We start from the raw sequence: 21,667 nt of genomic DNA, 5'->3' as shown, positions 1-21,667 counted from the left end.
GGAGTAAATTAAAATTAAGCCTCTCCAAAAGAAAAGGAAGAAATTATTAGGAATACTGCCATATTAGAACAGCTCTTTAAATTGCCACTTTAAAATTCTGTAGATATATATACTTTACGGAAGTAGCCAAGGCAAACTATGTGGAAACATACTTTTCCCCAACATAGAAGAGGAGCAATACTTAGACTCAGATGGGAGCTGATAAAGCAGCTTACTACACTGGACAGGAACAGTTAGCTCAGTGTCTCTGACCAAGAAAAGACACAAAGAAGCAGGTCTATGGAGGACTAAGAAAACAGAAACAGGATTAGAATGGGTTAAACCCAGCAAAGAACAAGCCCTTCCACAGTGGATAAGGACCAAGTGGACATGGGGAAGGCTAAATAAACACTAAATTAGATCAAACAAATGCCCTCGTGCTTAAAGGGAAGAAAAGGGCCCGCCACTGTGCATTTGTTATCCATCCAGTAAGTCAGAATGTGTTTAAGCACATAACGAGATGAGACAGGGTGACCAAGACACAGCGCTGACCTCGGGTCCTGCCACAGGCTCCTGCAGGAGTGCTGTAGACGGCAGCAGTGGGATGGCATCCTACCAAGCAACAGGAAAAACAGGGAGTACATCTTCCGGGAAGTTTACTTTTTAACACTCCCCTCCTCTTCAGGGATTGTGGAAGAAACTAAGATCACAGGGAGGGACTAAATATTTAGAAGGTAGATGGACAAGTCTTTGGTACTTACTAGAAGAGTTTACAGTTTGGGGAACAGAAGTATAAAAAAAAGAACTCAAGTTCCCAGGGCCAGGCACAGATGACCAGTATCATTATTTCATTTCTACAAAGAGAATTAGTGAGGGAAAGCATGATGGGCTGATGGAGACAAATGTAAACTGATATTCACATCCCATGGCACATCCAAGCAGGATCCCCTGTACACAGAGGATCTATATACTAAGTATATGGGTTTCAAACTCTGAAGACAAATTTTGGCTAGAGATACAGATTTAGGAATCCCTGCAATAAATAAAGTATGAGTAACAAGAATAAAAGAGCTGCACAGAGAAAGCACAGAATAAAAAGATAATAAAGAGACACACCAAGGAAGAGCATCTCAGAGGAGACCAAGACAAGATAGCAAGAAAGAGAGCTGGGGAATGATGGTCTCACAGAAGTCCCACTAGGTTAGCAGTTTGTACAGGGCAGACAACACATCTTGTCTGTGAATACACATCACTTATCACAGAGCTTCATAGAGAAGCCAATCAATATTCTTAAAATACTTTTCTGTGTTCTGTTAACAGCTTCCTACATTTATGGGAGGGAAGGAAAGCCAGCACTAATATGTATTTTACACTCTTTTTTACTACAGTGGAGTATTCAACTATACATCACATTTTTTAAAATTTAACAAATTCTTTATTGGTGGGCATTAAGTAATACATGCTCCTGGAAGAATATTTCAACCACAGAAAAATCAATTTGGGTACTAAGAAAAGGAGCCACTGGATTGGACAAGTAAGAAATGTCCATACAACAGCAGAATCTAAACTATAATAAATAATTAAAAGTCAAAACAAAACAACTATTCTCTCTAGAAACCAAGTTATGAGAAACTGGCAGAGGCTATAAGAGTGAAAACATGTTTTTTCACTATTTACTTTCTAAAACTAGGTCCAATGTTACGTCCTGTTCCATTTCACTTGACAAGTTTATTTACTTTTTTCATAGTACCAGGGATTATGCCTAGGTCCCTGCACAAGGTAGGTGAGCATTCTCCTGCTGAGTTATAGTTTCAACCATCTTTTTACTTTTGAGACCGGATCTCAATCGGTTGACCATACTATTCTTGAACTTGCAATCTCAGTGCCTTAACTCTAAAGTAGCTGGGATTATGGGCCTGTGCCACCAAGCTTGGCTCAGAAGCAATTTGAGGAGGAACAGAGGGCTATATCTGTCTTTCTCATCACCACTCTGCTGGAGATGTCAACATGTACCTGCCTGGCTTTTAATTATGTCCTACTTTCATGGCTCTTAAGATTTGAACTCTTAAAACTTTTCAAGCTTATGTTCTTAATTTTTTTTAAGAATTTTTTATACTTATGGAGGTTGGGGGTGCCCCCCCCCCCATGGATGACATGTGCCACGACACCTGTGGGAGTCACAGGACAATTTCTCTTTTTTCCTTCTACTCTATGGATCCTGGGTATTAATCGGGTCCTCAATCTTGTAGGCAAGTGCTGAGCCATTTCAATAGGCCTGGTGTTCTTAATTTTAAGAACTTGTTTAAACTATCAATAGTTTATTTTGACAAGTCAAAGAGTTAATGAGTCCAACTTCCCTAAATGGTCAGTTTCCCTAAAACTATCTATAGAAAGATCCTTCCTTCCTGAATTAAAATACCAGCTTTACTTATTCTAAATTCTCATTTGCATGACTGTTCCTAAACTTCTACTGCCTGATGGTCTAGTTCCAATATTTAGTATTTTATTTCATTTACTGTCTGGACAAATCTTTGACCTTTCTAAATATTTTATTTTATTCTTTATTCTTAGAGTCATTCTGTCAACAGCAGAAACAAATCTGTTGGTTGTTAGACACGGTGACACAGCTTATAGTCCCAGAACTGGGAAGACCGGGGCCAGAGGCTTGCAAGTTCCAGGCCAGGCTGAATCACACAGCAAGAGCCTGTCTTTAAAAGCCAAAATAAATAAGTCATTTTTAGTGAGTGACACTGAATTAGATTTATAAATATAAGGACATAGAGATAAGTGGCATTTGTAACATTTTAGACATCAGTCTGCCCATCCAGGAACATTGTATCTAAGTTGTTACATTGTGCTGAGCAAAATTTTGTAGTTTTCATCATCTAAGTTTTCCACATTTAAGTTTATTCCTAGGTGTTTAATTCTTATTGTAATCATCAATAAAATATTGTATTTTTGGAATACTATAGATTTTTATAAAATATACTTCAACAAATCAATTTAATTGTTTTTCTCCAGCTGGTCCCTTTACTGGGGTTTGAGTGGAGTATCTTTAAAAAACCACGATACCTACAAAGAACAATTATTTTTCCATAATGATTTAATAACATCATGGAAAAAAATACAGTAAGTTCAAAAGGGATGTAAGACTACAGACTATGACCCCAACTATTTAAAGACATATGAAATAGTATATGCATTTTGTTAGCAAAGAAAAAACTGGCAGAAAATATCCATTGTGTCAACAGTAACCAGTTCTATTAGGTAAAAAATTATAAGAAAGTTAAATGTCCTCTTTTGGTTTGTCTACAACATATAAGTTTTCTCACAATGGGTAACTTACGAGTTTATAATCAGAGTAAACATTTTTAGTTAAAAAAAAATGAAAAGATACTTTTTAACAAGATATTTATTTTTAATTGTGTGTGTGTTTGTGTGTGTGTGTGTGTGTGTGTGTTTGTCTGTACACCTGAGAACAGTGACTACGGAGATCAGAAAACATCAGATCCCCTGGAGCTAAAGTTAAAAGCAGTTGTAAGCTGCCCAACTTGGGTACTGGGAACTGACCTCGGTTCCTCTGCAAGAGCCAGAAGTGCTCTACACTCCCAAGCCCTATCTCCAGCCTCAAAAGATGTATCTCCTTTACCCCCAGATAAGCACTCTACAATTTCAGTTTTCCAGAGTTAATCAAGGTCCACACACGCTGAATGGAAGTAAAAACTTTTAAAGTTATTTAACATGGGGCCTGTTGTCACTGTTCTAGTTTATTTACTACTGGCTACTGTTAGTCTCTCAGTGTTCAATGTACTGAAGAAAATGTGTTTTTTGTTTTTTTGTTTGGTTTGGTTTGGTTTGGTTTTTTGAGAAAGGGTTTCTCTGTGTGGCTTTGCACCTTTCCTGGAACTCACTTGGTAGCCCAGGCTGGCCTCGAACTCACAGAGATCCACCTGCCTCTGCCTCCTAAGTGCTGGGATTAAAGGCGTGCGCCACCACCGCCCGGCTGAAAACGTGTTTATACAGAGCTTCTACCAGGGGTCTTGGAACATGTGGACAGGGGACAAAAAAACCAACCCTTTCTTCAATCAACGCGGCTCTTTACTGCAGACTTGTGGGCCCTCCTCAGCAAAGGAATCCCTGACCTTAGGACTGAGCTATTCTATCCTTCTCTCCCTTCACACCTACACTGGCCTGTCTTTCTCCTTTGTCCTTTCCTTTCTCACCTCACCCAACAGTCTATCCAAAATGTTTGATTTCTTTAACGTTCGAATGAAGGAAAAAGAGAACCTCAATTCCTAATATAAAAAGGAACTGTACCTATGGAAAGAGGGAGATGGACTTCCAAAGCTATAGCCTCTAAGCTCACTAAAATCATAATTACTAAACATGCTGTGTAACAACTTACATTACGGTCTAAGAAGGGATGGAAATATCAGGAAAAGGAAATAAATGAAGTCAATTTTAAGTATGGTAAATTTTTATCACATTACCTCTTAATACTTAATTTCTATTATAAGACCATGAGAAAGAAAAAAGAAAAGACTAGTTCATCTCCTTACCAAATTGTTGTTCTTAGTGTCCTCTAAGCGTTCCAGAACCGAAGCCAGATTTGGGTCATCAGAGTCCACAAACCATATTGGTGAAGAAGATGGGTAAGATTCCTGTTATGAGACAGTAGGTGAAACATACTTACAAACAGACCAACCCAGATATGCAGCTAAAACTGCACCACTCAGCAGCAAGGTGATTATGATCCATATAAAATGCTTCAAAGGAACAAAGCGACATTGAAATTCATGGAGAGACCAGACTCCTCTGTGAAGTTTAAAAATTAAAGCTGCTAAGTTTAACAGCTTAATCTTACCTAGTCCATGTCATCCAATTTTTAAGTTTAAAAGCAGACAACAGAACTTTACCCAATGAGCAGGATGATTAAAAACCAAATGTACCTTAAGAGTTTCTTTTATCAAAAGGGAGGAAATGTATCCAAGTGCCACTGAAAACTTGCAATAGCAGGTCTATCATGACCTGAATTCCCTAGCTTTCACCTTTTCCAGAGCTTTAAAATATGGAATCACAATAATTTCTCAAAGTGAAAAGGCAAGTTTGAAAAAAAAAAACCCAACTTGAAAATTCAGTCCCTAGATTTGAAAAGTATCTTTTGCCTTTTAATAATGCCCTATTTCTGAATTTTATCTACACACCTAGTTCTGAATTTTTTAAATAAATCCAAGGACCACATGTTTCTCAATCTTCACAAATGCCGACACTTCTTTTCCAGCCCCTCTGCTCACGGCGCTCTGGCCTCCCTTCTAAGCAGTGTAATCACAGAAGCTCCCTGGAGGTTCTCTTCTTCCTCCACCAGTACACAATGCACTACCCTGAGCCAGGCTTGGGGTAGGAAGCCCATGAGTTGTACACCAGTCTGGATGCACAGAGTCCCTGTCTCAAAAGGGGGGGAGGGTGAGCTGAAGAGATGGTTCTGTGGTTGAGATCATGTGCTGCTCTTCCAAAGGACCCAAGTTCAGTTCCCAGCACCCATGTCAGGTGGCTCACAACTGCCTGTCACTCCAGCTCCAGGGGATATGGTGCCTCTAGACTCCTCAAACACCTGCACTCATGTACATATACCCACCTCCACACACACAAACACATAATTAAAAAATAAATAAAATAAAATCTAAAGGGATTTACTCCATTTATTTTTCCATCCCTTCTTAGACTGTAACACAGACTATAATCCATTTCTTTGGTTTTTCCTTTTGTTTTCTGAAACCAGGTCTCAATATGTAGACTCAAATTTGCCCGTCCTTCTACCTCAGCCTCTTAAGTGCTAGGATTACAGGCTGACTTCAGAATACAATTTCATAGCCAGGCGGTGGTGGCACACGCCTTTAATCCCAGCACTTAGGAGGCAGAGCCAGGCAGATCTCTGTGAGTTCGAGGCCAGCCTGGTCTCCAAAGCGAGTTCCAGGAAAGGCGCAAAGCTACACAGAGAAACCCTGTCTCGAAAAACAAACAAACAAAACAGACATATTAAATGAAGATTACCTTCATCTGATCTTGCCTAATCCTTTTCTTGATGCTGATAGTTTCTCCTACCTGTTTTGTTTCTGGGGATCTGGGGATCAAACGTAAAGTCATGCCCAGATACATGCTGTACCACTAAACTCTAACAGCATTAAACATATTTTTTAAATACAGCAGGTGTTAGAAGCAGAGTGAACAGAAGCACAGGCCTGCCACAATCCTCATTCAGATTTCACCTGCCACAGAAGTGGGCTTCTGAGTTAGCCATTTTAATACAGATGTTTGACATTTATTCACAGACACCATCAATGGTATTCTCAAACATTCTATTACACAGTCTCTAAAATGACCCCCATTAATTCTCACTTCTTGGTATTCATACCCTTGTAAAAATCCCCTTCCTTGGACTTAGCTACTCACTTTTAAATACAGCAAAAGTACCAATACCACTTCTGAAATCAAGTTACAAAAAGACAACTCCTGTCTTGCTTATCTCCTGGTCTTGTAATTAATCCTGGTGATGCAAATCAGCTGCCACATGGTGAGCTACCCTATGGAGAGCTCTGAGTCACAAGAAATTGAAAAAGGACTCTAAGAACTAACCAAGATCCTCAGATTAGGCCAACACCCTATGAGAAGAATCCTGCCAGCAGCTATGACCTTTCCAGCCTTCTGACCACGGCAGCCTCCACCAACAGGTTTCTGCATTAGGAGTAAAGACCACAGGCCAGAGAACCCAAGGTAAGTGACGGCAGACTCTGATCCACAGAAACTCAGAGTAATGTTTTTTGTCTGAAAATTCTAAATTCAGGAGGCTGAAGCCATGACTCAGTGGTTAAAGAGCACTTGCTGCTCTTGCAGAGGAGCATGGTTCAGTTCCCAGCACCCACAAGGCAGCTCACAACCAGCTCTAATTCCAGTTCCAAGGAACCCAACATCTTCTGGCTTCTACGAGTTCCTAATCACATATGGTACACATAACTCATGCACGCAAACACACACTCATCCCATCTATGCCCCCCCCCACCCTCCACAAAGGTCTAAGGGCTCAAAGGTATAACTGGCTTAGCAGTTAAGAAAACTGACTGCTCTTCCAGGAGACCCAGATTCAGTGCTCCCAACCACCTGTAACTCCAGTTCCTAGGAGATCTGATGCTCTTCTGATTGCATGCAGGCATTGCATATATGTGGTACACAGACATACATGCACGCAGAACACCTATACACATAAAATAAATTAAGTAAAATAAATAAGTTTCTAAGTGTGTTAGAGAGAAATGCATCTGTTGCTAATCAAACATGATAAAATTCTAATATCCTATCACACAAAGTACTACTGAGAAATGCTACTACTGTATTTTTTTACTTTAAATGTTGTTTTTAAGTGAGTTAGTGAAGGAACCGTTACATACTTGCACCACTAAGAGACATTTTTTCTGCTCCTTTGTACTGTTTTCTACTGAGACTCTGGGAAAAAGACATTATTGGTAGATACTAGCTGCTGAAGACATTTAACAAGTGAAAAGCCATATCACACAGATAGTTTATAAGAACAATGTTCTGTAATGCCATACAGGAACTATAACCTCATTATAACAGAACTAACAGCACAAAAACTGGAAACTTTTAAAGCATTTTACCAATTTTTTTTTTTTTGGTTTTTCGAGACAGGGTTTCTCTGTGTAGCTTTGTGCCTTTCCTGGAACTCACTCTGTAGCCCAGGCTGGCCTTGAACTCACAGAGATCAACCTGCCTCTGCCTCTGCCTCCTGAGTGCTGGGATTAAAGGCATGTGCCACCATCGCCCGGCTAACATTTTACCAAATCTTAAGAAAAAGGAACTACTGAAATTAGTGTCAGTAGTGGTATCCATGTGCCTGTCCAGCAACAGTTGGTTTATTTTTGTGCTCTCATTCATTTCTTACTGGCTCCAAATCACTTCACAGGCTAAAAGGTAAAGTGTCTTCAAAATCAACCCTGTTCTTAAGGAAAGGCACTTACTGAATAGTGTCATTTCACATTCTTCGGCCTAGCTTGGGAATACAGCATCTAGACCATTTTTACTGTTTGGGCTTTGTATTTTCTTTAGCTTTTAAAAAATAAAATAGATCTAGAAGTTCATTGTATAGATTAGTGTTTATCTAGTAAATGTCTGCATGAAGAAGCATATGAGCTACCGAGGCAGACTGAAATGCCCCCACCACATTAATAGGAGTTTAGGGAGAGGAGATCAGCTCCCCTGAGATGTTTGTATTTTAAATCCTGCACCTGAAAAGACAGGCTAGGTGGTAAACATAAGCACTCATATTTCCATGTTTCTCAGAGGCCTTAGACCTCATACAAGACTAAACTGTTGATGGTCTTTTTTGCTCTACTCAGTCCTCACTAGTGCACAGAAGCTGTAGAGGTAAAACTGCTGCTGCCTTTGCACAAGTGAAGGCCCTGTAACATGGTTACACGGCTGGAATCTTTCACTGCTAGTCCTTAGACAGACAAAGCTGTGAAAAGGAGACAGTGAGGGTGATATCCATTACATCTTATATACCTTTTGAATATTGTGGTAATGAAATGGGAAGTAGACACGAGCACCCCTGGAGGACACTTGAGAGTAGGCATGTGTGACTGATTTGTGAGATGAATTGACATGAACGGACACCACTTTTACTTGAAAAGATGACTGTGCAAGGCATATTCCAACTTGGCTTTTTAGAAGATGTCTTCTCAAACACAAGAGATAGCCTGTCATTTCCAAAACAAAGGACGGTACATTTCACCAAGAGTAAAGTCAAACTTTAGAGAAAAACATTCAAACCCTGGAACACTTATCCACCAGTGTAAGCTCAAAGCTTCACAGAGTATTCTGATGAGACTGGTGGTGAGATTAGATTTTGATGCTGTACAGTGAAATGTATCAATGTTTAGAAGATATGTTAACCAAATATTTTTCCCAATGACCACTGCATGATGCTATAATATCATGCAAGAGTAAGGTCAAGTTTTTGTAAAGTAACACACATACACAAAATATTCACAAGCTGGGAAAACAACTCAGTGAAAGAACACTTGCCTAGCATGCTTGAGGTCCCAGGTTCAGTTCCCAGTACTAAGGGGCATGGAGATCCCAATTACCTAAAGTGGCTATTGCCATTAAAATATTTCTTTCCCAATGAGATATCTGAGGTTGAGTTTTGTTCACATTACTTCAGACTTTAAAGCATCAAACAACTGGGCTGGAGAAATGGCTCAGAGGTTAAGAGCATGGCTGCTCTTCCAGGACCCGGGTTCAATTCCCAGCACCCACATAAGTGGTTCATAAGCATCTCTAACTCCAGTTCCAGGAGATAGAACACCCTTTTCTAGCCTCATCAGGCACCAGACATGTACATGATGCACAGACATACATAGACAAAAAAAATACATTTAAAATACAGTAATAAAGTATATATTTAAAAAAAAATCAATCAAACTAAGTGCAGAAGCAAAGACAGAACAAACATCAAAAAACCCTGCAGTATGGAAGGTTGGTTTTACTGTTCATGTTTTAATATTTCTGTTTTAATTTCTAATGATAAATACCAAAGGTATAACTGATAACAATTAAGAGTTTAAGTCCGGACTCTAAACTATTGAGAACCGCTGCTTTCCACCTTCTCCCCTGCTAAATCCCTATCCTCCCTCCTTGAAGAAGCACACCCTTTTCTCCAGTCTCCATTAACCTACATGCTCCACTGGGGCTCAGTTTGCCACCTCCCTCAACACAAAGCCTGACCAAAGAACTCTAGCATTCCGTCTTAGTTAGGGTTATTACTGCTGTGGTGTAACACCATTACCAAAAGCAACTTAGGAAGGAAGGGTTTATTTGGATTACATATACTGAGTCACAGTCCACTGAAGGAAGCCAAATCAGGAACTCCAACAGGGCAGAAACCTGGGAGCAGGCGCTGATGCAGAAGCCATGGAGGGGTGCTGCTTACTGGCTTGCTCAGTCTGCTTTCTGATAGAACCCAGGACCACTAGCCAAGGGATAGCACCACCCACAATGGGCTGGACCCTCCCCAATCAATCACTAACTAAGAAAATGCCCTACAAGCTTGCCTACAGCCCTATCACATGGAGGCATTTTCTCAATTGAGGTTCTCTCCTCAGATGACTCTAGTCTGTGTCAAGCTGACATAAAACTAGCCAGAACACATTCTAACCATTCCCACTGATGAACTGTCAGGTGGGGAAGCCATAAAAATCTGAGTTTTCTCTCAGACTAAACGTCTCTTTCTGGGACAACTGGGGTCACAGGTATAATTCTGCTAGCCTGGGGTAATCAGCATTCACTTTGTTCTACCGAGAGAATTCATGAGGTCAAATTTCTTCTCAGAGGGCTGTAAATAACTGTCTGTCTGTTATGACACATAGTGTCTGTGGTGACTGTCATGACTGTGGTGATGCTCATTCATTATACAATGCTAACGTTTTTACCAATCTGATAAATAATACCTGAGAGCTTTAAGGAAAAGTTTCTATATAGTACAATATAACTTGTTCTACCTTCAGAAACCAAATCAGCAACAAGAATTAAAAGAAACTACCTCTAGGAAAATTTCCAAGGACATCTCCTATATACACAAGGATTCCATCTACTGATACTCAGAGCATTACTTAAAATAGGGAGGAAATAGAAGCAGCTACCACCTGCATGTCCAATATTAGGAGACAGAATTCACCAGATGGTTCTGTCAGTATCACAGAAGAGAAGACACTGGAGAAGGACCTCAGGATACAGATCCACTGCTAAGTGAGAAGAATGGCACAAAACAATCTCGTTCACTGTTTTCCAAAACAGGAGCCAAGTGTGATGGTACACACCTTTAACCCCAAAATTCAAGAAGCAGAGGCAGAAATCTCTGTGAGGCTAGCCTGGTCTACACAGAGTAAGGCTGTCTCAAAAAAAATCAGCACATAACATAGAGGGAAAAGATGACCAGAAAGACACACCAAAATTTATAGCAATGGGCGTTAGAATTAGAGAGGTGGGTTTTTTTGTTTTTTCCCCACTTTTGCTTCTCTGGTTTCTAAATTTCTCACAATAACCATGTTTTGTTTTTCATGTTACAAAATATCCACCACCACCACTGGAAACAACTTTCAGCACAAACTCTGCATTATGTTCTAAGAAGTGCTTAAGTATCTGCGGTAGAGAACAAATTACAGCTACTCAGAACATCTTTCTAAGCGAACTGAGGCAGAAAAAATAAGGAAGATGATCTGAATCCACTCAGCTGCAAATTCCTGGGGACAGTTTCAGTAGTTCTGACTAGGCACTGTTTTACCTAACTGTCTTCAGAAGCTATCAGAGACCACTAGTAGCAAAGCGTGAGGGTCAGGGAGAAGCCCTGCTGTTTCTCTCTTTTATTTTATTTTTGTTTTATTTTTGGCAGTATCTGTTTCCATTCAATCTCTACACCCTCCCTCGACTAGCTGACACTTACCTAACACTACCCCTTCCCAGGCCTAAGCTCAACACCCCCAGCCCGCAGACACCACCAAAAAGTTACTAAGGTATATACCATCATTCATAAAAAGGAAACCCAACCTCTCCATAATTTCATTTCTCTCCAGAAAGCACATAAAAACAGAGATGGAGAAGGACAGATAACTACAAAGAATCTGCCTCTACATTATTAGCTGGTCAGATCAATGAAAACAATGACTGTTTCTGGTCTGAAAGTACCATTCGGGGATTAACATGACAGTTCTGATATTTCCAACAGCTTCTTCATGAACTCAACTTGGAAAAGTAATCTGTCGTGGGAGAAGCAGCTCAAGAAAGGCTCTCAGGCGCGGCAGTCATTTTGTTCATTATTTCCTTTGTACAAGTTTGACTGAACTTCTTCTTATCAGTGTAAAGACTAGAAAAACAAAACATGCACTTAACAGCATTGCTGTGTGTCCACGAAAAGATGCTACACAGCACATCATTTATTTCCTTCCTTTCTTTGTAGCTGGGTCTTGAACCCAGGGCCTTGCATATGCTCAGAAGGTGGAGTACTCTCCCCTGAGCTAGCCAGCTCAAAGTATTTTTAAAATAATGGTTATCACTTTCCCATTTGTACAGTATAGTACAGTACTGTTGACAAGAAGCTTTCCAGTAGCATTCCAAGGCAAAAAGGGACTGTTTTATGGAGAAACACAATAAATGAAATAATTTGTTTAAGATCCTAAATATTAAGTAATGCCTAAACCTCTCCCTCCTAGATTCAGACCTAACATTTGTTAATTTAGTAGCTTGCTGTTGGAGGAGGGGCTTTTAGCAATAATGAATAGAAATTAGCTAAACAAAAATTATTTCACCAAAACTAGCCTGACAATCATTCATGAAGAAACACCAATTTATGTATACAAGTAATATAAAGAATAAAATTTCAATTTTATACCAATTTACTTCCTGTGAGAGTTTTTTTTTTTTTTTTTTTACTCTGAAACAGCAATTTACTACCAAGAGTCTCCAGATGCTGCTGGGTATGTGGTAGAGCACACACAGAGGGGAGAGAGGAGAATCAGAGTTCCATTTACAAAGCAAGTTCAAGACCAGCCTGAACTACATGAGACTCTTAAAAAGGAGGTGGAGGAGGGTGGCCGGTCAGTCGGCAGTTTGCACCGAAGCATGAAAGCCTGAACTTGACTCTCAGAATGCACACACAGTCCGATGAGGTGGACACTCGCATAATCCCAGTGCCGGGGAGATGGAGACAAGTTGGGCTCGTGAGCCAACCACATAAGCCAATTATCCAGCCTCACAATAGTGAAAACTAACTCTCTCCCCACATGCCTGACCACCTGAGTTCAGACCCCAAAACGAGGTAGCACATTGTCTATATAATCCAAGCCAGCATTACTCTGGCAAAATGGGAGACGCAAACAGGAGACGCAAACAGTAGAATACTCCTGAAGCAGGCCAACTGTATACTGCGTACCTAGTGCAGCAGCAAACAATAAGACTTTGCCTCTAAAATGGCAGAAGGCAAGAACCAAAAGTGGAGATTGTCCTCTGACCTAGACAGACAGACAGACAGACAGACAGATAGACACAGACACACACACACACACAGTACAAGGACTGGGGAGGTGGCTTAGACTAAAAAGTGCCTGCTACACAAGCAAGAAGACCAGAGTTTGATTTCCATGTTAAAAAAAAAAAAAAAAAAAGCAAAAGCCAGGCATGTTGGCTCACTCTATTAAGCACAGCACCAAGGAGATAATGATAGATGGACAAGATGGATGCTAGCCACCTAATCTAATTGTGAGCCCCAGGCCAAAGAACAACCCTGTCTCAAAGAAGGTGGATGGTCCTGAAAAGTACCACCCAAAGCTGACTTCTGGCCACCACCTGTACCCACAAATACATGTACCCACCCACATGAACACACACACACACACACACACTCACTCACTCATACTCTTAAAATTCCAACAAGTCTATACAAGAAGGAATGGAGCCAGACACAGTTATCTATGACCAGTACTCTAAAGACAGGTATGACATTTCAGGGCCAGCTTGGTCTACATAGCAAGTTTCAAGCCAACCAAGGCAATATAGGGAGACACTGTCTCAACATCCCTTTACTCCCCAAAAAGGCATAATGGAACTGCCAGCTTAAGTATTTTTAAAAGACTAAATAAAAAAAGAAAGTCACATCCTAGCTCCCAAAACAGCCATACAGGTTATTAAACAAGCTGCTTTGCTCTGGAGTGTGATCACAACAACTGGGTCTTAGTACTGACTGGCAACCAAGCCTGTTTACTGAAATGGAAAAACAATACCTACTTTTATATAACAGATAATCTTTCACGAGTTCACAGTAAAGAAATAGACACCTTGAGGTTCATATTCAAGAGCAGGACAAATTGATAAAACATGATGGGAAAAAAACAAAACAGCCCAATTTCCATGGCCTAGAAAGGAAAACACTTATGTTTGAGTTTTTACTTCTGAGACTCTTCTTCATATGTAGCCAAATTACAGATTTCCTATCAATCCTCAGTGACCTTTAAGCATTTGTGTACTACCCATGACACTTTCTGATGTTCTAACTCTTTCTGATAAATTCTTAGCAGCTAGCTTTCAAAGTACTCTTCTAACAGAATTTAATTAGAACAGTGGCCAATATAGTCAATAAAACAAATATGAATGGGAAGAAAATACAAAGCACAAAATGATAATTACACAATACTCTCCTGACACCATTAAAAACTAGCTTGGAGAATCAGAACTATGAGAGAACATGAGAAAACATAAAGCAGAAACAACAAGACCTAAAGGGAGGAACGGAAAATGTTACCATGAACTGCGCATGACCCAGAAAGAGTCTTGAGGGGCAATCAACCATGGAAAAGGCAGACTGGGAAAGGGCACAAAGCAGGAGTCAGGAGCACATTCCACAAGAGGAAGAACAGCTGATACAGAAGGTTAGGAGGGAAAGTGGGCACAGCATCCTCAAAGGATGATTCAGAAACTGGTACATAAGTATGTAAAGGTGAGATGCCATTCAGCCAAACGTTATAGAAACTGCACAAGGATGCTCTTTGGTAGCTTAGTGACCTGGTGTGTAGAGTGCTCAATAAATACTTCTGCTGTCTAAAGAAGGAAAGGTAAAGAATGGGTCAAACTCACTACACTAATGACCTACAACTTTTTACAAAATAACAAATCACAAGCCTTAGACAGGGTCCTTGTATTTGAATTCTAATCACAGTTTTCCCTTACTATTTTCCTTCTCAGCAAATTACACCCATATAAGCAGGCTTTGTAGATTACCAAAACACTCATATTTTAAAAGTATACCTTTTATAAGCACATACCAAAATCTTTATAGAAAAAATGGATGTCTAAAGAACACTTCAAATCAATCCAACAGGAATATACATGAAATAAGATTGGCCAAAAGTTTATCATAGCTGAGCTGGGTACATAATGTCTCTCTGTTCAGCTGTGTGTTTGTTAGTTTTCCATAATAAAGTTAACATACATCCTAGTGAGAATCTGTAACTGTCTTCTGATAATGTCTAGTCATAATCCACTAGTAGCTCAATTTTAATAATACCTACTAGCAACACCACTGCACTAGTACACACCAATGCATCCCTCTGGCCAGTATCTGAGTCTCAGCTTACTCCACTGCCACCACCTAAGCCCTTCTCTGTCCTATTTGTCTCCAAGATGGTTCTCCATGGGATGCTGCTGGCATTTTAGGTCAGATAACTCTTTGACACGGCAGACTGCCCATACATTACAAACATTAGCACCCCTGGTAGTAAATGTCAGCACGCAGGCCAACAGCAGCATCCACCACCCACTGGAATAACCAAAACCACACTTTCATACATTCCCTAATATCATACCATTATTAAGAATTCTAGTTCTGAAAGCAGACACATTTTCTCAACTTACTAGAATGAAGGTGTGGCTCCCCACAGTCTACAAATTTAGTACCCTATCATTTAGATCAGTTGTACCTTTCCCCCCCGGCCATACCTTCAACTTCGACCTGAATAATACCCTCCAACAACTGTTCAGGCCAGTCTACTGAGTCACTTACTCCACTCTACTACTTTCTACTTCCCATATTTGGAAAAAAAAAAATTTTTTTTTCTTTTTTTTTTTTTTTTTTTGGTTTTTCAAGACAGGGTTTCTCTGTGTAGCTTTGGAGCCTTTCCTGGAACTCACTCTGTAGCCCAGGCTGGCCTCGAACTCACAGAGATCCGCCTGTCTCTGCCACCCGAATGCTGGGATTAAAGGCAGGCGCCACCACCGACCGGCCCATATTTGGAAAATCTTCTCCAGCCTACAACCCTGGGATTCTCAAGTCTGAGCATTAACTGTCCACTCACTCCTAAGAACTCAGCTTTCTCAAGCTTCAGTGTCTCCTTTGGGTGGAGTTTCCTGGATCTGGAACACCCTTTCCTCCAGCCTTCCAAATTTGAACTCACCTGTTCAACTCCTCAAAGCATCCTCTGAGGCACACCTTCAGTTCCTGTCTTAGGGTTTCTGTTGCTGTGATAAAACACCATGACCAAAAGCAACTTTTGGGGTAAAAGGGGTCATTTCAGCTTACAACTCGGCCCACAACTCCATCACTGAGGTATGTCAAGGCAAGAACTCAAAGCAGGGAACTGAAGCACAAGTCATGGGCTGGGCCCTTCCTCATCAATCCTTAGTGAAGAAAATGCCCCGTAGGCTTGCCTACAGGCCAGTCTTAAGGAAGCATTTCTTTCAACTGAGGTTCCCCCTGTGACTCTATCTCTGTCAAACTGGCAAAAAAAAAAAAAACAAAAAACTAGTCAGCACAGCTCCCTACTCAAAATTAGATGCTCCCTTTAGATTTCATAACATTACAGTAGTTGTCAGGGTTGTATAAAACTCTCCAAGAAGTCCGAGTTCTCCAAGTAGGCACTGGTTTGTCAAGTTCTCAAACACCAGCACCCACAACAGCATAACCAGATACTCTTCAGAAAGCGCCTTCTCTCCTCACTAAAGCACACTGCGGCAGTTTGTTTTCTCGGACATAAAGTAACTCACGGTACTAACAGTACCCACCTTCTTCTGTAGACTCTGCTAACTATGTTAAGGTCAATTATCATAATGCCAAGGCCTTTGCAAACTCCCACGGTGGGGGGTTATGTATTGAATTAACAGAAGGAATCTTAGCCATATTTAAACTGCCACCTCAGCTCCTGCTGTAATAAAAGTGTATTCTGCACACGAGATCAATTCCACAATGACTAGACAGCCTCATGACACACTTCGGTGGTGGTGGTGTGTGTGGGGGGGGTGGGGGTGGGGTTTCCACTAACAATTCGGTATTTTACCAAGCTTTTGGCTTAAACGGGAAAGATAACTGCCCACGTGTCTCTCCAGCTTTCTAATCCAACCTGATCTTTCCGGGTAGTAAAGTGGACAGCATCTCCTTTCCCCTGCTGGTCATGTTCAGGCTTCCGCACAAGTGGGGCAGCTCGCACACTCGCCACACCACCTGCCGCGTGGAAGGTTCCATGAGCTTTTCCGAGAACCACGTTAGCGCAGAGCCAGGTCAGGGCTAAAGGATGGTTCGCACCACCATCTCCCGGGGCTGCGTCCTAAACTTTTTCCTGAAATACGTTAAGCTGTCGGCGTTCATCTGTCCTCAGAGACCAATATATAAACAAACAAACAAAAAAACTGGTTGAACAAGCAAGGACGAGGGGTTTGAAACCTGACGGGAAAATGAGAAGCTTAAAAAGAAAAAAAAAAAAACCCACTTGAGAGCCTTTCCACCTGGGCTGCTGGCCGGAGCCCACCGACGCGCCGCGGTCCCCAGGAGCAGGCCGGCTGCGGGCGGCCATGGCGACCTCGGGGCCCGACGGGGGCCGCGAGGGGCCAACAGCGCCAAGCCGGCCCGCGCAGAGCCGCGACGCGCCTCCGCTGCCGCCGCCTCCCGGCCAGGCAGCCCCGAGCTCCCGGCCAGGCCCGGGGCCCAGCCACCAACCGGCCGCGCCCGGGGCGCCGGGGGTCTCCGGGGCAGGCGCCCTTTGTCCCGGGACTGCGGCGCCCCCGTCCGCCCTCGCCCGGCCCCGGGGGGCTGCGGCCCGGCGCCTCACCGTGATGTTGCAGTGGAGTGTGAGCGGCGGCGGCGGCGGCGAGTGCGGGCTGCCCGGCGGTGGCGGCGGCGGCGGCGGCGGCACCAGGAACTGGCAGTGCAGCTCGTCCAGCTTCCAGCTGACGATGCGGAATCGCTCGTGGTTCTTGTCGAAGATGGACGCCAGGAACTTCAGCTCGGCCTTGAGCCCTGACACGGACATCTTCCCCTCATCTCCGGCGGGAGGGGTGAGGAAAGGGAGCCGGGGCCGGGAGCCGCCGTCACGGCCGCGACCGCCCCGCGGGGCCGGCCCGGGCCGCGCTCTCGCGGCTCCGCCTCTCCCCACCGCCGCCGCCGCCGCCGCCGCCGCGACCTGCGTCCGAGCGCGGCTGGAAAATGGCGAGGAGCGCGAGGCCTCGGCGGACGCGCGGACCGGCGTGCGGGAGCCGGGCCGGCTACTGCCTTTGTAACCGACTCCACCCGCAGGAGGCGGTGGCCCCGCGGCTTAAAAGGGCAACAGCGACGCCGCCCCCACCGCCGCCGCGGCCGCCTGCGAGAGGGCTGCCCCCGCCCCGGCGCGCGCCCGGCGCCCGCTCCGTGCGCGCGCCCGACCGCCCCCTCCTCTCATGACCCAGCCCCCTTCCGCCCCGCGCCGGGGCTCCCGCGCCCCGCGCCCCGCAGCCCGCAGCCCGGAGGATCCGGGGCCGGCGGCACCGCACGCGGACGGGCCTGAACCCCCTCCGTGCACCTCTGCGCCCCGGGCCTCCGGCCAGACACGTGCGCGGCCTCTCGCGCCGGCCACGTCGGCTCCTGCAGGAAGCGCGCGGGCCCCTGGAGGTGGCTCCTCCGCGTGGTTGTCCGCGGGCCACCCACTCACCTGGGCTGGGCGCGGCCAGGATGGGGAGATGAGAGACGCACGCCTCGCTGCTTCACCTCTGCTGCTCTCGCTCTGCGCTCAACCACCCACCACTTTTCTAAGTGTGGCTCCTGAAAGGTCCTTCTCGCCCGACTCGTGCTCCCTCCTTCGCTCCCCATTTGCCGAAGATGATGATGGAGCCTGCCTGCTGCTTCTCATCATCAGTTCCGTGTTTCTCGGAAACATTTCTGTGCTCACGCTACCACAGATACTCCGCCTGCTGAGTTCCTGCTGTACTTCCCCGGCTGGCCCCTGTTTGTTGAAGTCTCAGCTCAAATGTAGCAAACTGATCCTTCCAGACCAACCAGGCTAAAGTAACCAAGTGTGTAGATACCCTGTATCCCATCACTGCGTTAACTTACTGCCTATTTCTCTTGGTTGCTTGTCTCTGCCTAACACTGAAATCTAATTGAGAGCGGCACTCCCAGGATCGTGGGGAGGGAGAGGCTACTAGACGCCAGTGTCATTTAATGAATACTTATCAAGAATCCCCATGCTTAACACAATTCCTGGCACATTCCGGGTGCCCTCACAAAGAGAACAAAAGACTACATTGCAGTCTAAAGGAATACCATATAATTGGGAAGGCAGTTAATAGTACATGTAGATGTAGTCATGTGTTCCAGAGGCAGGGCCAGCTTCCTAGACATGTAACCTCTGTAGTACTCAGGGCCCCTAGCTTAGTAAGGCCCCCTGGCCTGGTTAAATCCCTGCTGTCACCTTCTTGAAATTGTTTTGTGTAGCCATGGCTGTCCTGGAATTCACTCTGTAGACCAGGCTGGCCTCAAACTCACAGAGATCGGCCTGCCTCTGCCTCCCAAGTGCTGGGATTAAAGGCGTGTGCCACTACGCCGCTATGAAATGCCAATACTTTCAGTAAGGGACCCTGCTTGTTCCCTTTACACTGGTCTTGAGGTACCTAGCCTTGCCGCCTAAATGTCTCCTGCCTCAGACTCCTTAAATTATAAGAGAACAAGCTGGGCGGTGGTGGCGCACGCCTTTAATCCCAGCACTCGGGAGGCAGAGCCAGGCGGATCTCTGTGAGTTCGAGGCCAGCCTGGGCTACCAAGTGAGTTCCAGGAAAGGCGCAAAACTACACAGAGAAACCCTGTCTCGAAAAACCAAAAAAAAAAAAAAAAATGATAAGAGAACAACACAGGAAGACATTGTTTGGCCATATATGCCTGGGACTATAGTTTCATCTGGTGAGAGTTACACTTTTAAAATAGTTTGGCATTACTATATGAAAAGTATTAATGTTGGTTTAAGAGAACAAAATCACCATCGAGGGAAGAAAGTAAACCCAGATTCTCTAGATCTGGCCTGCCCCTAGGTTTTTTTTAATTTGTGTGTGTGTGTGTGTGTGTGTGTGTTTGCTCGCGCAGAGGTCAACCTCTGGTGTCATTCCTCACAGATGTCCACCGTGTCTTTTGAGATAGGGTGCCTCACTGACGTGGGGCTTGCACATGGATTCTTCTAAGCTGACTGGCTAGCGTCAAGCCCAAGGATCCTCCTGTCTTCAACACATGCCCAGATTTTTACACGGGTTCTGGGGACCAAACTAAGGCCTTCATGCTGATGTGACAAGCGCCTTCCCAACTGACCTATCTCCTAGTTCCCTACCCCTAATTCAATAACTGTACCCATCTGCGAGGCTCCCCAGCTCCAAACAACACTAAGCCTTTGACGGCAGACATCCTGACTGGGTGAGTGGAAGACACGAAAGTGGAAAGAGGATTATGGAAGGAAAGGAGGAAGTCCTGAGGTGGGGCAGGGTTAATAGAATATGTGCGGCATGGAAGTAGGAAGGGAGACTGTCAGGAGGAAAGGAACCATGGAGTCGCCTGGGAGGCAGGAAGAAGCACAAATAACAAGATATGATGACATAGGAATGCAGATGTCATCATGGGGACTGGGGTGGTGGCCCACTTGAGAAAGTGCTCACTTCGCAAGCATGGGGACCTAAATTAGATACCTAGAACCCCCCAGGAGGGAAAACCAGGTATTGGTCAGCAAGATGACTCAGCAGGTAAACACACCTGCTGGCCTTGCAGCCTTACAAACTTAAGTTCAATTCCTGGAACCTATGTAGAACTAGAAAGAGGGGGTTGGGGATTAGCTCAGTGGTAGAGCGCTTGCCTAGCAAGTACAAGGTCCTGGGTTCCGTCCTCAGCTCCGGAAAATAAATAAATAAATAAAAATTTAAAAAAATTAAAAAAAAAAAAACTAGAAAGAGAAAACTGATTCCTCAGAGTTGTCCCCATTATCCGCACACATGCCACAGTGTGTGTGTATGTACCCCTGCACACATGCCACAAGCGTGTGTGTGCATGCACCCCTGTCCTGGTTAGTTTGGCTTTTTTTTTTTTTGTCAACTTGATACAAACTAGAATCCTTTGAGAAGAGGGATCCTCTGTTGAGAAAATATCCCTACTAAGTTGGCCTGTGGACAAGCCTGCGGGGCATTTTCTTTGTTAAGGATTGATGTGGGAGGGCCCAGTCCACTGGGGGTGGTGCCACCCCTGGGCTGGTGATCCCGAGTGTTATAAGAAAGCAGGAGGAGCAAGCCAGTAAGCAGCACCCCTCCATGGCCCCTGTATCAGCTCCTGCCTCGAGTTCCTGTCCTCCCTTTCCTTACATACTGTAAGCTGAAATAAACCCTTTCCTCCCCAAGTTGCCTTTGGTCTTAGTGTTTTATCACAGCAACAGAAAGCTAAGATACCTCCAAAAATAACTGTTTTTTTTTTTTTTTTTTTAATTAAAAGCTAGGTGTAGTAGCACATGCTTGTAATCCCATCACTGGGGAAGCAGTGACAGACAAGATCCCTGGGATCAATGGCCAGTCACCCTAACATACCAGGCCAGTGAAAGACTATCAAAAATAGTGGACAAATCCTGATGAACAACACCCAAGGATGTCCTCTGGCTTCTACATGTACACACACACACACAGAGAGAGAGAGAGAGAGAGAGAGAGAGAGAGAGAGAGAGAGCAAGCGAGCTGTAGTGAAACAATTACTTTATGCATTAACTTAAACAATTTTTGTTTTTTTAAAAAGAGGCTTTGGGCCAGGCGATAGTGGCACACACCTTTAATCCCAGCACTTGGGAGGCAGAGGCAGGTGGATCTCTGTGAG

General features: G+C 43.9%; 1 protein-coding gene across 5 annotated transcripts in view; it reads right to left on the bottom strand.

Moving 5' to 3' along the window:
* Ube2q2 (ubiquitin conjugating enzyme E2 Q2) overlaps positions 1–19,460 on the bottom strand; it is a 59,754-nt gene extending 40,294 nt beyond the window's left edge. Inside the window, exons 1-2 of one of the 5 annotated variants that reach the window (XM_052760887.1) lie at positions 18,492–19,460; positions 4,539–4,640 (exon numbers count right to left, since the gene is read on the bottom strand). Coding sequence is in view for 4 of the 5 variants with exons in the window: in XM_052760868.1 (XP_052616828.1) it covers positions 4,539–4,640; positions 17,637–17,837 (303 nt within the window). In the remaining variant the exon portion in view is untranslated. Of the gene's footprint in view, positions 1–4,538; positions 4,641–6,030; positions 6,154–17,297; positions 17,463–17,636; positions 18,192–18,491 lie in introns of those variants that run through there. The other 4 variants (XM_052760868.1, XM_052760852.1, XM_052760876.1 and 1 more) reach the window with 4 other exon arrangements.
* Positions 19,461–21,667: the final 2,207 nt, after the last annotated feature.

This window comes from Peromyscus californicus, unplaced genomic scaffold (assembly GCF_007827085.1).
Source record: "Peromyscus californicus insignis strain IS unplaced genomic scaffold, ASM782708v3 Scaffold_11__1_contigs__length_118956290, whole genome shotgun sequence".
In the NCBI taxonomy this organism is placed as follows: domain Eukaryota; kingdom Metazoa; phylum Chordata; class Mammalia; order Rodentia; family Cricetidae; genus Peromyscus; species Peromyscus californicus.
The sequence above is the reverse complement of the archived record's forward strand: the minus strand, read 5'-3'. Positions and strand labels throughout refer to the sequence as shown.